This window comes from Lutjanus erythropterus, chromosome 18 (assembly GCF_056507025.1).
Source record: "Lutjanus erythropterus isolate fLutEry1 chromosome 18, fLutEry1.hap2, whole genome shotgun sequence".
Taxonomy (NCBI): Eukaryota; Metazoa; Chordata; class Actinopteri; order Lutjaniformes; family Lutjanidae; genus Lutjanus; species Lutjanus erythropterus.
The window spans coordinates 23,093,593-23,107,866 of record NC_139334.1 but is presented as its reverse complement, the minus strand read 5'-3'; the positions used below and the strand labels follow the sequence as shown (position 1 = coordinate 23,107,866).

General features: G+C 36.1%; 1 protein-coding gene across 2 annotated transcripts; it reads right to left on the bottom strand.

Annotated features, from left to right (window-relative positions):
- Window positions 1–386: 386 nt before the first annotated feature.
- On the bottom strand, window positions 387–10,240 carry adgrf3a (adhesion G protein-coupled receptor F3a). Of its 2 annotated transcripts, none has more exons than XM_084743095.1 (15): window positions 10,111–10,240; window positions 9,847–9,999; window positions 9,142–9,248; window positions 8,954–9,012; window positions 8,740–8,864; window positions 7,461–7,676; window positions 5,275–5,553; window positions 5,081–5,185; window positions 4,350–4,455; window positions 4,049–4,124; window positions 3,469–3,648; window positions 1,085–2,449; window positions 961–1,002; window positions 607–642; window positions 387–521 (listed from the first exon to the last, which is right to left on the bottom strand). In XM_084743095.1, exons 1-15 carry the CDS (start codon window positions 10,223–10,225, stop codon window positions 465–467), a joined length of 3,021 nt encoding a protein of 1,006 aa, XP_084599221.1. In that variant the 5' UTR covers window positions 10,226–10,240; the 3' UTR covers window positions 387–464. The 2 variants fall into 2 exon arrangements, with proteins under 2 accessions (XP_084599221.1, XP_084599222.1); XM_084743096.1 differs by having other exon boundaries at window positions 5,081–5,212; window positions 5,308–5,553.
- Between the last annotated feature and the right edge of the window lie 4,034 nt (window positions 10,241–14,274).

Genomic DNA, 14,274 nt, shown 5'->3' with positions numbered 1-14,274 from the left:
ACGTTTCACCAACCCAAAACGTTGGTATGTGACATCCTGATACCTTTACAAACAGCTCGGACAAATCCTACTGACTTTACCTTTAAACTGTTGGGTTATCTGACCACACAGTTTTTACATGGTAGCGAACCTCACCCCATACATCCTTGTGAATGACCTTCCGAAGATGCCCCTCTAATACCCGATCATGATACCTGTTATCAATTCGCCTGTTTACCTATCAGATGTTCCAAACAGGTATTTTTTGAACATTCCCAGTCTGTTGTTGCCCCTGCCCCAACTTTTTTGAAATGTGTTGCAGGCATCAAATTCAGAATAAGTGTATATTTTGAACATTAAGTATCTTGTCTTTTTTGCGATATTCAATTGAATTCAGGTCGAAAAGTTTTTGCAAATCACTGCATTCTGTTGTTTTCCCCCAACTTTTGTGGAATCATTTTTTTGATTTAAGAGTGCACACATTTTCACTTCTTCGAGATTGAGTCTAACTTTGTGGTGCTGTCAGTAGTCGATGTTGGAGCCTGGAAAGCAGAGGAGATGAATGTGTAAAATGAACCAGTAATCATTGAATTTTACGTATGCATGAACCAAGTTTAGTGCACTTACTCTGTGTTTTAGACGCTTCATCAGTGCATCACGGGTCTGTCAAAATTGGATTAAAATATTTTTAATGATGCAATACTATCTGTTTGTGGCTTAGAATAATTTCTAATTACACAGTTAACTTCTTTTTTTAAAGCACAGCTGCTGACCCTGTCCACAGCAGTACATTGCTTGTCTTCATACATGATACTCCTGCTCCTACTGTAGGTAACACATGGATCTGGATATGGATAAGTACCTCATACAACCCCACTTCAAAAGATCAAAGCAATCCTTTAAATATTCCCAGTACTTTCTGCTGGACTACTACCAAAGTACCACAGTACCAAACAACATAATTAATCCAGGAAGACTTACCGGTTTGTCTCCCAAGCAAGTTGTTAGCAAAATGAAGAAACCCTGCAAACGAAATGACAGAGGTTACTGAGCAAGAAATACTTTTACTGCTCCAGGTGTTTGTGTAAGATTATATTGACCATACCTGGAATCCGTTCAGCAGGGTAAAAGCATAATGGATTAAGTAGACTAGGATCCCACTGGTGAGGTCAAGAACCATCACAGCAAACCCAAAGATCCACGTCACACCGAAGACTGGAGTCAGAAGAACAACTGTCCTCATGACAGTCAGGGCAGCCTTTTTGTCTTTGTCATGAGACATGTCTGCATTCTTGGGGTGATCCAAAAGCTTCATGATGACCACCAGCATGGAGAAAATGTTTACTATAACAATAATACCAACTGGTATGATAAATGCATGGATTGTCCCTTTCATGAATCCATTATAAGCCAGCCAACAGGTCTCATTGTTGTACCAGTTTTCAACAACTGCACCAGCATCGGCATCTGCACCAGCACTGGTACTGGTACTGACACTGGTAAGAACCGTGATAGAGACAATAAGAAAAGGACACACGTAGCCCAGGACTACTGAGAACTTAAGGTAGGTTTTCTTGCTCACAGCATGGAACAGGAATACTGCTTGATGAAGAAGCGTGACGCTCAGACACAACATCCAGAAGAACATGGACAGGTAACAGAAATGCTTCAACACCACAAAGGTCTTACACCAGATTTGTGAAAGAGCCTCTGGCTTAGAAGAGGCCAAAAAAGAGCAATCTGCAACTAGCAAACACAGACAAATATTTATGTGGGCAGTATGGCGTAAATATAAAGAATTTGTCCTAACTACAGCGCTCCAGACGGCCACTTCTATTGCGAGGGTGATAATGAGCGACACGACTGATATAGAAAGTCCAGTGTAGGTTATAGTAGTTAACCAAGGGACTTCCAAGGGATACTTTGACATTAGGATAGCAAATGAGGACAAATGACTGCAAATGCATTGTTCCTCATTAGCAGGACCGCCCCATTTGCATCCATATGTTGACCAACTACTGGTATTGTTGTCCCATGACACACACTGAATTTCAACATTGCGACGCCTCGAGGTAAGCAATTTGAAGTCAAGTGTAACCTTCAACTTTGGTTGTTTCTTTTCAATAGTTGTTGACACAACAATGCTGTTAGGCTTGAAGTCATCATCCTTCTTGGCCAAAAGCTTGTCCAGTTCTTGAAACCCAACCATTTTTACACTGCCAGGGTCTGAACTCTGAAGATCAATGGACACATTGAACACTATATTGCTACATTTTGACCCCTGAGAGCAAATCGGTTCGGCTACTTCTATATTTTTATATTTTTTATAACTTGTACCATTTAAGTTTGACTTATAAATCAACTGCTCAACAGCAGTCAGATATTTCTCAGCCAGTACAGTGTTGTCAGATGTTTCCCATGACTGCGTAAGAGACTCCTCCAGCAAATTGCTGGATGACTCCAGAAAGTCCTGAAAAGAAAAACGTTTGTTTTAATTTCAGTGGTTTCAAATCAAACATAATAAAAAATGACAGGGCTACATGGATGAATGGAAATATGTCTGTCAGAAAATGGCGAAAAATGTTGATCAGTGTTTCTCAAAGCTCAATATGATGTCCTCAAATGTCTTGTTCTGTCCACAGCCTAAACTTAGTCAGTTTACTGTCAGAGAGGAGTAAAGAAACCAGAAAATATTAACATTTATGATGCTGAAATCAATTCATTTTTAATTTTTTCATTTAAAAAATTGCACAAACCCATGAATCAATTATCCAAATAGTTGTGAATTAATTTAATAATGATTAATGATCATTTTTTCAATTAATTGTTGCAGCATCTTAAAGGCACAATACGCAGCATTTTCTTCTCAAAAAATATGTATATTCAACATAGTGCCTTTCAGTCATCACTTATGACCCAATGGAAGTGTGTGATGGTGGCTGTATCTGCAGAGACTGTGCCTTCTGCCTGTATTTCCTCATTTTCTCTCATTATTTTGCTTTACCAAACCAAAATGTTGGTAAGTGACGCATTATGCATTACGTAAATTGCAATATATTGCAATTATGTTACCACATTATTCAGCATGTTTGTAAAATATTGATAATAAAATTGCAATAATTCTGTTTCGTGACTTGAAAGACCAGTGTGTAGAGTGTGTGTATAGTTATAAGAGGGATTTAAATTAAATCAGATTCCTCATGCATTTGGACTCAATTTGAATCAAGCATAGGAATGGCGGACTCCGCCACTACCAATTACAAGTACTATAAACTATTGAGAGGATATTAGCAAATGTAAATACACTGAATGGCCATTGCAGAAAAAATACAGACTGTAAATCATATTAAAACAAGGTATGATTTCATAAAAATCTTAAAGGTCATACCTTTAAATTAAAATTGTAAGTAAGTACCTTTTCATCTCCATTTTGATTGAAATCCATCAACAATGTTCAATAAAGACAATCAAAGACTTTGTAATACTCACGTCTACTGAAGCTTCCTTTGGCACCAGCATTTGCTTTTGACTCAAAATGTGCAGTATTTCAACAGATGCGTTTATGTTAGGGAAACTGTTGATAGTCTCTGTTTTATTAGTGACATTCTGAAGGAGTAAAAATACCCTTGCTGCGTTTTCATCAAGTGAGCCACGTCCAATGTCAACAATCTGTAACAACAGTGGGGGATTTATAGGTGATGATTAATGTGTCACAATGTAAACTGCCATTTGACACTGAGAATTTCATTTTCAAAAAGGTCAGGCTAACTATTTAAAGGGTAATTGAGAATTTTTCAACCCGCTCTCTCACATTTTTTGTCTAAGAAACTAATTGGAACAATATTTTTTTTTTAATTTGGTTCAGTATTGAGTGAGATCACAACAGTCTTCAAAACAACCTGTAATGTAACATTAATTATTTTGGGTACATGCCAGAAATGGCAAAAGTAAACACATTCGTTGCTCAAGTAAAAATGAAACAGTACAGGCTCTGAAATGTACTCTATTTATAAAAGTGATCATGTAATGTCTTTCTGTTATAACCTTCAGTAATTAACGTTAGGCTTACATTTGCTTTTTCCAGCACATCCTTCACTTTCCGGTTTACACAGGATTTAACCTCTGGTTCCCACGTGTTTCTGGTGCTGAAACAATTTGTTGATTAGACAGAAAGATAATCATCATGTATTTAAGCCATTTTAAAGCAAAACTTCCTAAACTTAATTGGTTTCAGTTCTTCAAATTAAATACTTGAACATTTTCTTACTCTTGCTTGGTCTAAGTAATTGTGACCAGCATTTTTTACTATTTAAAATTTTTAAATGAAAAGGATTAATCTGAAATAAAATAACGAGCAGTTGCAGCCTTACCACTTCCTTTGTCTTTGTCCAGCCTCGTTCTTACATTTTAATACTGCAGTGTGTCCACCTTTGGTGGCTTCCCAATCACCTTCAGCTGAACAGAATGGATCATTTTCTGTTTTGGAGAAAGGTTAAGAGTTGATTTTTTATTTATGACATATATTAAGGCTTCAGTTCAAACCTATGACCTGTAGAACAACTTATCCATTTAGATCTTTGTGATAAGAGTTGCTTATCAATAGTCTGGTCAGAGCTGCTGTAATGTTAAATCCCCTCAGGTGCTGTATTCCCTGTCAAACCAGCCTCCATTCATCTGAGCTGAGTTGTTAATGGCAGCTACAACACAGTGAGCAGCAGCGCTAACCAAAAAAAAGGGTCTGGCCTGCGACAGTGCCCCTGTCCTCACGGCAAGGTGCAGCTCCTGAATGGAATTTGAGGTTGTTTTACTTTAAAAAATGTTCTCACAGTATTAAAGTAATGCAACTTCATTACTTTCTGTTACTTTTGGATGACCTCAGCATAAAATATTGTGAAAATGTTTAGCCAAAGATAGTGTTTTAGGGCTGCAACTAATCAATTGGTTGATTTTCTCAATTTATCGATCAGTCGTTTGGTCCATGAAATGTCAGAAAATGGTGAGGACTGCTGCAGAGGACTGACAGCCTCAGTACATGGGACGCACGCTCCACCAGCTGAGCTAGAGTGGCGCCCCTAATATATCAACTAATACTAAAACATACCATGTATGATATGGACAGAAATCGAAGCACTTCTCTCTTGTTTGCACCTGTTTGTATAAGTGCATGTTAGTTGTGGTATAGATGTGGATTTGTCACAGCTAATATGTGTTTCACCTGATGCCCCAGAAGAACCTGCAAGGATCACATAGAGCATGCATGTCATGTATTTTCATACCAGGTTCATTTCAGAGAATGCACAAAGAGGATGAACAGGAAAATATACTTACTGGTTAGTTGTGGTTGTAATTTTGCTGTGATGTCCGTTTTTCTCCATGTCACAGTGTAATTTTCACTGTTACTCTCTATCTCACATTGGAATTTTATAGCCACTAAGTCCTGTTTTTTGCACTGTGGAAAACTTGGAGTCATGCTGATGTAAATGTTTGGCAGCAGGGATACGTCCAGTATAGCGCTGGCTTTGTGAGATATGATTAATGATTTAGCATCCTGTTTGTAGATACACGAGTACTCTCCTAAGAAAAAAGAATTTAAGGATGAGAGTTGAAGCCACTATGTGTAGAACTTTTTATCAGTGGTGGGGAGTAACTAAGTACATTTACTCAGATGCTGTACTTAACTACAACTTTGGGGTACTTGTACTAAAATTATTTCGATTTTATGCTGCTTTGTTTTTCTATTTGGCTTAATTTCTGAGCCAAAAAGTGTGCTTTTTTACTCCATTAGATTTAGATTTTAGATTAAGATTTTCTGGGATTTATTGGCAGAATGTAGAAGAAACGGAAAATAATATTCAATAACCATGTTTTCATTGGTGTATAATCACCTGAAAATAAGAATAGAGTTTTCGTTACTTTAGAATGAGACGTTTAGATCTACATTCATAGAAATAAAGAGCCTAACTAGAGCCATAAAGAGCTTGCCTCCATAGGAGAACCCTTTTTGATTCCTGATACAGCGTTTTCTAAAGGTTCCTGTAAGAGCCCTCTCAGAGAGTTCTACCCAGACCCAGAAAGGGTTATATCTCAGACCATCTGTGAAAGGTTTCACCTAAAAGTCCCTATAAGAGTTTCTAAGGGAGAAGTGGCAGAGTCCGCCATTTCTATGGTGTAATGCCTCCACCCAGAACCTTCTCCAGTTGATTCTCGCAAGATTTTTTCCACCTTCTAAGGGTGCTAACAAGAACCCACCCAGGTGGTTTTACCAAGAACGCTTTTATATTCCAATGATTTCATGTAGAACACATGCATGGGTTCTACCAAGAACCGTTTTGCATTCCAAGGGTTATCTCATACACACCCAGGGGTTAGAACCAACAACAAACCAAACACTGGTTCTAGATACGGCCTTTCTCCTTTTGCATGAGTCTCACGGCCACTCTATGTGTTCTCCTGCATGTTTGGAAGGTGCTTTAATTAAATTTAATTAACATTAAATTCTCCACACTGGTCCTTGAAGAGCCACATCATGCTCATTTTAAAGCTCATACTTTTAGTTTGGGTTTTTATTTGATTAAGTTTACATACTTTCATGTTAAAAAGGCGGTTTCTCTCAGCAGCTCCCTGTTTTCCCTCCAAACCTTGTGCTCTTTGAGGATATTCCCATAAAAAGGCTCCTGTGAATCATATAAAATGTGTCGCTTCTAGTTCTCAGCCTTGTTAATTAGTCTCTCCTCCTCCCTGCTGACTGCTTTGATGAGTGGAAACAAAAACGTTGAGGATGTCAGTGTTGATTTTGACCAGATAAAAATAGCTTGGAGTTGAAACAACTGTGTGAAACTAATGCGCGTAACAGGTTAGGACACCTTCTTTAAAATAATCAAAGAATCTGATGTTCACTCATTCGTATTGCTTCCAGTTAGGAGACAATGTTACTTTTTTTAATTTTACTTTTGTTTTACTTTTAGACACACTAAAAGCAATAATTGACGCACCTCATTTAACGTACACTAACTGATGCTCCTGTGGTTCACTGCAGGCATCAGATTTGAAATGCAAACACCACAGAACCAGCAGGATTTTGATAAAAGGTTGCTATTTATTCAGTAAGATTTCAAACGCAGGACTTTTACATGAGTAAATTATTTAATTATTATTGATATAATTATTTGTGCATTATTTGTCTAATCTTATTTTATTTATTGATCATATGCTTTGGATATAAATGAATAAGTACTCCACTGTCAAACTCATGATGTACAGATAAATGTCAGCTAAATATCAGATAAATGTAGATTAAAAAAATATAACATATCTCTCCAAAATGTAGTGGATTTGAAGTTCAAAGCAGCGTTCAGTTGAAATACTCAAGTGAAGTACATGTACCACTGCCAGAACCTTCTATAGTACAAATACCTCAAAATAATACTTTAGTACAGTACTTGAGTAAATGTACTTGGACCTCATTCATCAACCAGACATACCTGCCCAGAGTTCTGATATGGTTTTAAGTTCAACAGTGGTCTGCAGTCCTCCCCGTGTCACGGTTGACTCTGTGCCATTAGTTATCTTAAATACTTGGTCCTCTCTTTTCAGATGCCACTCTGGGTTGACACCTAGGTTTTCCTTTGCTGTGCATATAAGTTTGTGTGTGTCGTTGTAACACACAGGGTTAGGTGGCATGGTTAAATGGACAACACCTGCAAAGAAAATAAGAATTGAATCAGTATAGTCTGCAAGGTTGGGTCAGATTCATTTATTGCAATTAGTTACGTAATCCTTTGGATTACAAAAAACATAATCTAATCTGAATACTTGTGGATTACTTCAAAATAAAACAATATTTAATATTTTGTACAAAAAAAATTGATAGACCCATCTAAATTTGTGCAGCGAAAGTTGTGTTGCATTTATGGTGAAACAGTTTCAGTCCCTGGTTTAGATCAAAACTGTTATTATTACCTCGGCTAGGGAGTCATGTGGTCGCTTACGTGTGCGATTGTGTCTGAGTGAATGCATGAGTGTGCATGTGTGTGCCTAATCAGCGGACCTGCAACTTTGGTTGAGCTAATCTCGCATACTACTGGATTGATCAGCGTATTTTTTGTGTCATCAACAGTGAAAATAATTGTTAGTTGCAGCCCTTCTAAAATATGATCTGAAATAGTTTAAAGTCATTCACTTGGAATAAATGACTGTTTAATGACTCACTCAACTTGACAGTTTACGGGAAATGGCTTGCATATAAACAGCTGGTTCAAATGAACTAAACTTCAGAAAATATGTCCAGAAATTTTAGAATATACCAGTAACTGCTCAGTCACACAGTGCATGCTGGGAAATATGCTAATATGCTGTATCTGCACTCTAAAAGGAAAAGTTGCTTTGACAATTTTTTTATGAAATTACATGTAATAAGTTGGTTAAAATAGGAAATTGCTGCAATTTTATGCTAATAAAACATTAGAAAAATTAGCAACCACACACACATTTTTTCCATTTTTGTTAATTCAACTATCAAAATATAGCTAAGAGCAGAATGTGTTTGTGTTAGTTGGTCTTACACTTATCGGGCTATAAAATTAACTAAAAAATCTCACTAATTAAACTTGTTGACCTGTCGACTCACACAGGAGGAGAATTTGTGTCAAGTAAACAAGGTTTTAATGTTATTTTGACAGTCCTGAACATTTGTGCCAAGGATGAATTGGGCTCGAAATGAATCTATTTGAATTAATCTACCACTTTGTTAGACATAATTACCTGAAGTCTCCAAAACAAATGATGCATTCAGAGCTTTAATCAGGTCTTTTGTTTTGTCGTTGAGCTCTTGCGTGGAGATGCCTTGAGCAATGGTGAGTTCAAATTCTCCAATTATGCTTCCAAACCTTCAGTGAAGAGAAAATACAGATTTTAGTCACATAATGAAAACAGAACAATAACATAAATCATTTTATTTAGTAAACAAAGCGTGTACCTGTATTTGCTAATTGTTAAGGTGTCAAATCCTCTCAGAGTGCTGTACACATTTTTCATCTGAAAGGAGGCAACTCTCAACACTTAACAGATTTTCTATACATCACTGTATTATTAGCAAATACATAAATTAATGATATTATTACTGATTTGATAATGTGCCGTTTATTTGCAAAACTATGATCTTACATTTTCTAACAATTTGTCATTACACTTCTTAAAATCTTCAGAGATTTTTTCTGCCAGACATCCTACATAGTTCTGTCCCTTCAGAGCAATGGATCCAGTGACAGTAACTGTAAAGACAAAGGTCGTCAGGTGTTTTCAGACACTCGCATGCTTGACACACAGCAGAAATACACACATATATGCACATGCAAGCACAGTCAACTGAATGACATAGTTAACATAGCGTGGCGTAGCATACTTACATCAAGCTACAGTCTATGAGTCTATAACTATACTGATCCTGATCATACCAGAGAATTTCTCAAAATGGAATTAGTAACTTTTAGCAAAGGTGTAACCTCTGCACCAGTGCTGACTCAAAATCCCCCACACTCTTAGAAATAAAGGTGCTAACTAGAACCATAATGGGTTCTTAGGCTTGTCCCCATAGAAGAACCCTTTTTGGTTCCTGTTTCTTTTTACAAAGATTCCACTGGGCGCCCTTTCAGAGATTCCTACATAGCACCCAACACAAAAGGGTTATACCTTAAACCATAATAATGTATAATATATTATTATATTATCTTATTGACCCCTAACAGCTGTTGGGTCAACTACCAAGCTTCTCTGGCTGCAAACAGTCTTTAGCCTGAACTTCCACAGTAATTTACAGTGCTGCTTATTGACAAAATCTTACTTTTCATGCAGTGAAAAATGATCACGTACCTGACGCGCTTGAGACACACATGTGAGAAGACTTGTCGGAGAAAGTGCATGTCTTGTTGCTGCAACAATTCTCTTTCAATTTACAGACTTCATTACTCCATTTGTAGTTTGGCTCGCAGGTACACTTTCTGCCGCCCGTGACATTCTGACAAACTGATTAGAAAAAAAAAGTATCATAGTTTTACTAAACAGGAATCAAACATTTTTTTTCCCCATTCAAAATCAGTCAGAAGATTCAGTATTTGAATTATTAAAAATGTTTACCCGTTGTCTTTTCCAGGTTGTCAACGTGCAGGTTGGTGTCTCTCACAAAAGGTTTCAGTATCTCAGTTATGTTTCCGATTGCACTTTCCTCTATCATCAGTTTAACATAATACATTTGTGTTGAATTATCTGAAACATGCAAAACAAACATTGACTTACATGCAGTACATTTCAAAATGTCACTTAAATTATATCTGTTTACGATAGAAATACTAATTCTTTTACCTTGCTCAGTAGCCTGTAAAAGTCAAAAGAAAATAATTTAATTGAATGCAATTAAATGTTGTAATTTTTAATTTTCAAGGAATAGTTTGGATTCTTTAAGCGAGGTTGTATAATGTATGTATTCATAGTCAGTGTATCACCTACAGTAGGCTGGGGTCAACATGCCCCCAGTTTGGTGAGGGAACAGGAGTAGGAAGCTAAGCAATGTACTGCTGTGGACAAATCAATATCAGTTAAAGTGTGCACTGTATTTAGAATATTTTTACAACTTTACCTTGACATCAGACAGGAAACTGTTGTTATATAAGCCAGATATCACTTTGGTGAAATCAGTGATTTTACCTCGCAGAACAGGGGAGTGGCTGGTCGATTAGTTTGTTTGTATTATTGTGTGACGTCTGTTTTTTAAGGGTTAGTTTGGATTCACAATGTGTGTGTGTGAATACTTAATGTAGCGCACACTTGCTGCCACCATCTACTGTAGGTAACACACTGACTATGATAAGTAGCTCATACAACCCTTATTCAAAAATCCGAACTATTCCTTTAAGATCTAATGTGTCATCTTATGTTACTAACATACCTGAGATGTGTTTAGCACCAGGATATAAAGCAGTATATAGATCCACATCCTGTTGCTGCAAATAACAATAAGAAGTCATTTGCATTGGCTTGTGACACACATTATATAACAGTTTAACACTTCAGTCCTTTAACATAAAGACCAAGGCCTCACATGCTTGTGTTTTCCTTTAAAATGTATTTTCATCATCATCATGACTGCAAAAGACTGCCTGAAACATGATTTTATTTAGCTGTGCGTTCACATTTAGCATGCAAACATTTCTTATGTCTGATGCACACACGGGCCATGCATTCACACCATGTGGTCAGTTAGATGAAGCCACAGATGGCTGAGGAAAATGTGGCTGACAAAGACCTCATGGTGAAAAATAACAAGGACTTCTGCTATAATCTTGGATTCAGGAGAAACCTCATGTTACAAACACAGTCAGGCTATTGTGTAAAACATGTCGAACAGTTGACGCCTTCAAGAGGAAACAAACTTTTATGCACATTTTAATATTATATTTATTTAAACAAATAGCTTTTCAATGACGTTTTCTCAAGATCCTGAGTCAATTATCTTGTTGTCTCTCGTTTTCTTGTGATAAAGGGTTGAGTATTTCGTTATCATGCAGTAACAAGACTTAATTATTTCTTTACCTTGGAATAACAAAACTTGTTTTTTCATGACGATTGATTAAATATTTTGTTATTTCTAGGTAACAAAACTCATTTTCTCGTAACAACGGGTTAATTATTCAGATTGAGCTTGTTTTAAATTTGAATTTGTTTGAATTAACCCATCATCATGAGAATACAAGCTTTGTTATCCCAAAATAACGAACTTGTGATCTCAAGATAATGGCATTAAAAAATTATTTGCAAGTGTGGCTTATATACAGCACAGTTTCTCCCTCATGTATTATTTGTGTTTCACTCGTGTTTATATAAAATAAAATGTGGATTCTAGTTATTTTAAATAACATAGGCTAAATTCACAATATAAAATGTATAAATGGGCCTAATACTGTAAAAAAAAAAAGAAAAGAACAATAACAGCTGGGAATTTGAATATAGTAGGCCCATAAAATTGTTTGTGGAAAGTAAATAGATTGCCTTAGGTTTAATAATAAAATAAATGCAGGCAACCATGAGAATAAATACATAAATAGATTTATTTACAAACTGAGGCTAAGACTTTTTGGTAAGGTTACTGAGACCAGTCAGAACAGAGTGCATTTTATTCTCCCTCTGCAACCAGTTGCCTTGATTTTTAATGAGTTATTTAACGAGTTATTATTATTATTATCAGTAGTAGTAGTATTTGAATAAGATACATTGAAAATATAAAACATAAAAAGGCCTTATATATAAAAAAAAAACAAACAAAAAAGAACACTTGAATATGATAGGCCTATAAAATTATTTGTGGAAAGGAAATAGTTTGTTAAAAGTTGCATTATGAAGTAATAAATAACTTAATGAATGAATTCACAAATAAAGCATGTTTTGTTCATTTTTTGTAGATAAACACATTTTTTTTAAAAATATTTTTATATTATGATCATTTAAATGAACACTTTTCACTCACAGAGTGCCTCAGACCCCTGAGGGTTCCCAGACACCTATATAAGAACAGCTGCCATAGATTAATAAATTAAATTTAAAAAAGTTTTGTGTTTTTATCGTGAAACACTTGAATTTAAATATCTGTGAAAATTGCCAGTTTGTCACTTGTTCTGTGAGAAATAGTTGCCAATTTTTCCAAGTGTTGCCTGTTTCATTGCAACAGCCAGAAAAAAATAACATTTATAACATAATACACACGTGATGTAGGAAAATGTGACATAATGAAAGAGAATCAATAAAGAAAGATCAGCTAACCTGTTTTCCTCGCTTTTTATCAGTGAACCATCCCAGCAGTGCCTGACGATGTCGGAGGAACCCGTCTGTGCCCACAGCACACTGATGGAGAGCTGTGGCTGCAGCAGCTTACAAGGAAACGAAACGCAGATCAATGTCATTTTCTAGCATGCCTACAGTCTACTGTTAATACCCGGTAGAGTTCATGTAGGTGATATGCAAATTTTAAAAAAAGAACTGTAATGTGAGACTGATTTGACTGTCAAAAACGGAGACTACAAGGTGTTTGTGTGACGATATGTATGAGAGCTTGTCTGGCTATAAAAACAAAGTATATGTTATGTCAAGACAAGATTCAGGCCATTATTCAAACTGCAGACCTATCGTATGTTGTTTCTATTAGGTGTTTCAGGTTAATCAGTAATGAAATACATGGGAACAAAAGAAGGGAAGAAAAGAGGAGAGTTGTGTTGCTGCCCTTTACATGAAAATTTAGTGAGCAACACATTCTGGTTGCTAATCATTTATTTAAAATGTAGTCAGTAACCTAATCCAAGTGTCACTAATGTTTGTGACACTTGTGACTGGTCGTACTTCCATAAAGGGGTCACTATGAAGTCATAACCTCTATACGTTACAACTCATTTGTCTATACTGGTCATATATCGTTTTGATATTTCTGAATGTTAGCATTTGTATAGATCTTAGGAGAATCACAGCAGTGGAAAAAAACAATGCACAGAGATGTTCAGTGGTATCTAGTTATAGCGTTTTATAGCCTATATTTGGTTACAGACCAGCCAGAAATATTATACAACCTTTGTTTAGGACTTCCATGTAAGTGGAGCATAGAGAAGCTTTGTGACGCAAGACTCTTTCTTTTTCTCATCCCATTTGCATAAACTGTGTCACGAGTGTGTCAAACTCTGAGCTCATGCGTACAAATGTTCACTGAAATGATTTTTATGGAAAACCAACCTAGTAAGTCGATCTGTAAAAGGTAAAAGTTCAAAATTATAAACACTGTATAAGAGGAAACTTAAACAAATGTGAATGAGATGTTTAGAGATGTCTCAGGTATGTAGAAAAATAAAAACAAACACTCTATCAAGTTCAAATATGAGGAGGAAAGTATTTTCACAACTTTGTCATACAAGTATTGAATATATACTACAAAAAAGGGGACCTGCTGTATGCAGTGGGGCACCAGCGTGCTGAAAGTCATGATGCACTTTATCATGTTTTTTCTGCACTGAAAGGACACCTTATAGGGCTCTTAATCACGTTTTGTAATTTTTCTTATTGTACCCCTTACAAGATACCCCAAAAATGTAGCAGATAACCCCTAGTGTTTGTCTTTGGAATAATTTGACGTAGCCCTTTATTTTTACACTTCTACTTAGTAAAAACTGGAGGAGTATTAGAACCAGCAATAAGAACAAAAAATGACAAGAGGATGACTTGTTTTACCATTTTGCATTTCAACAACTGTGACCAAATTATTTAATA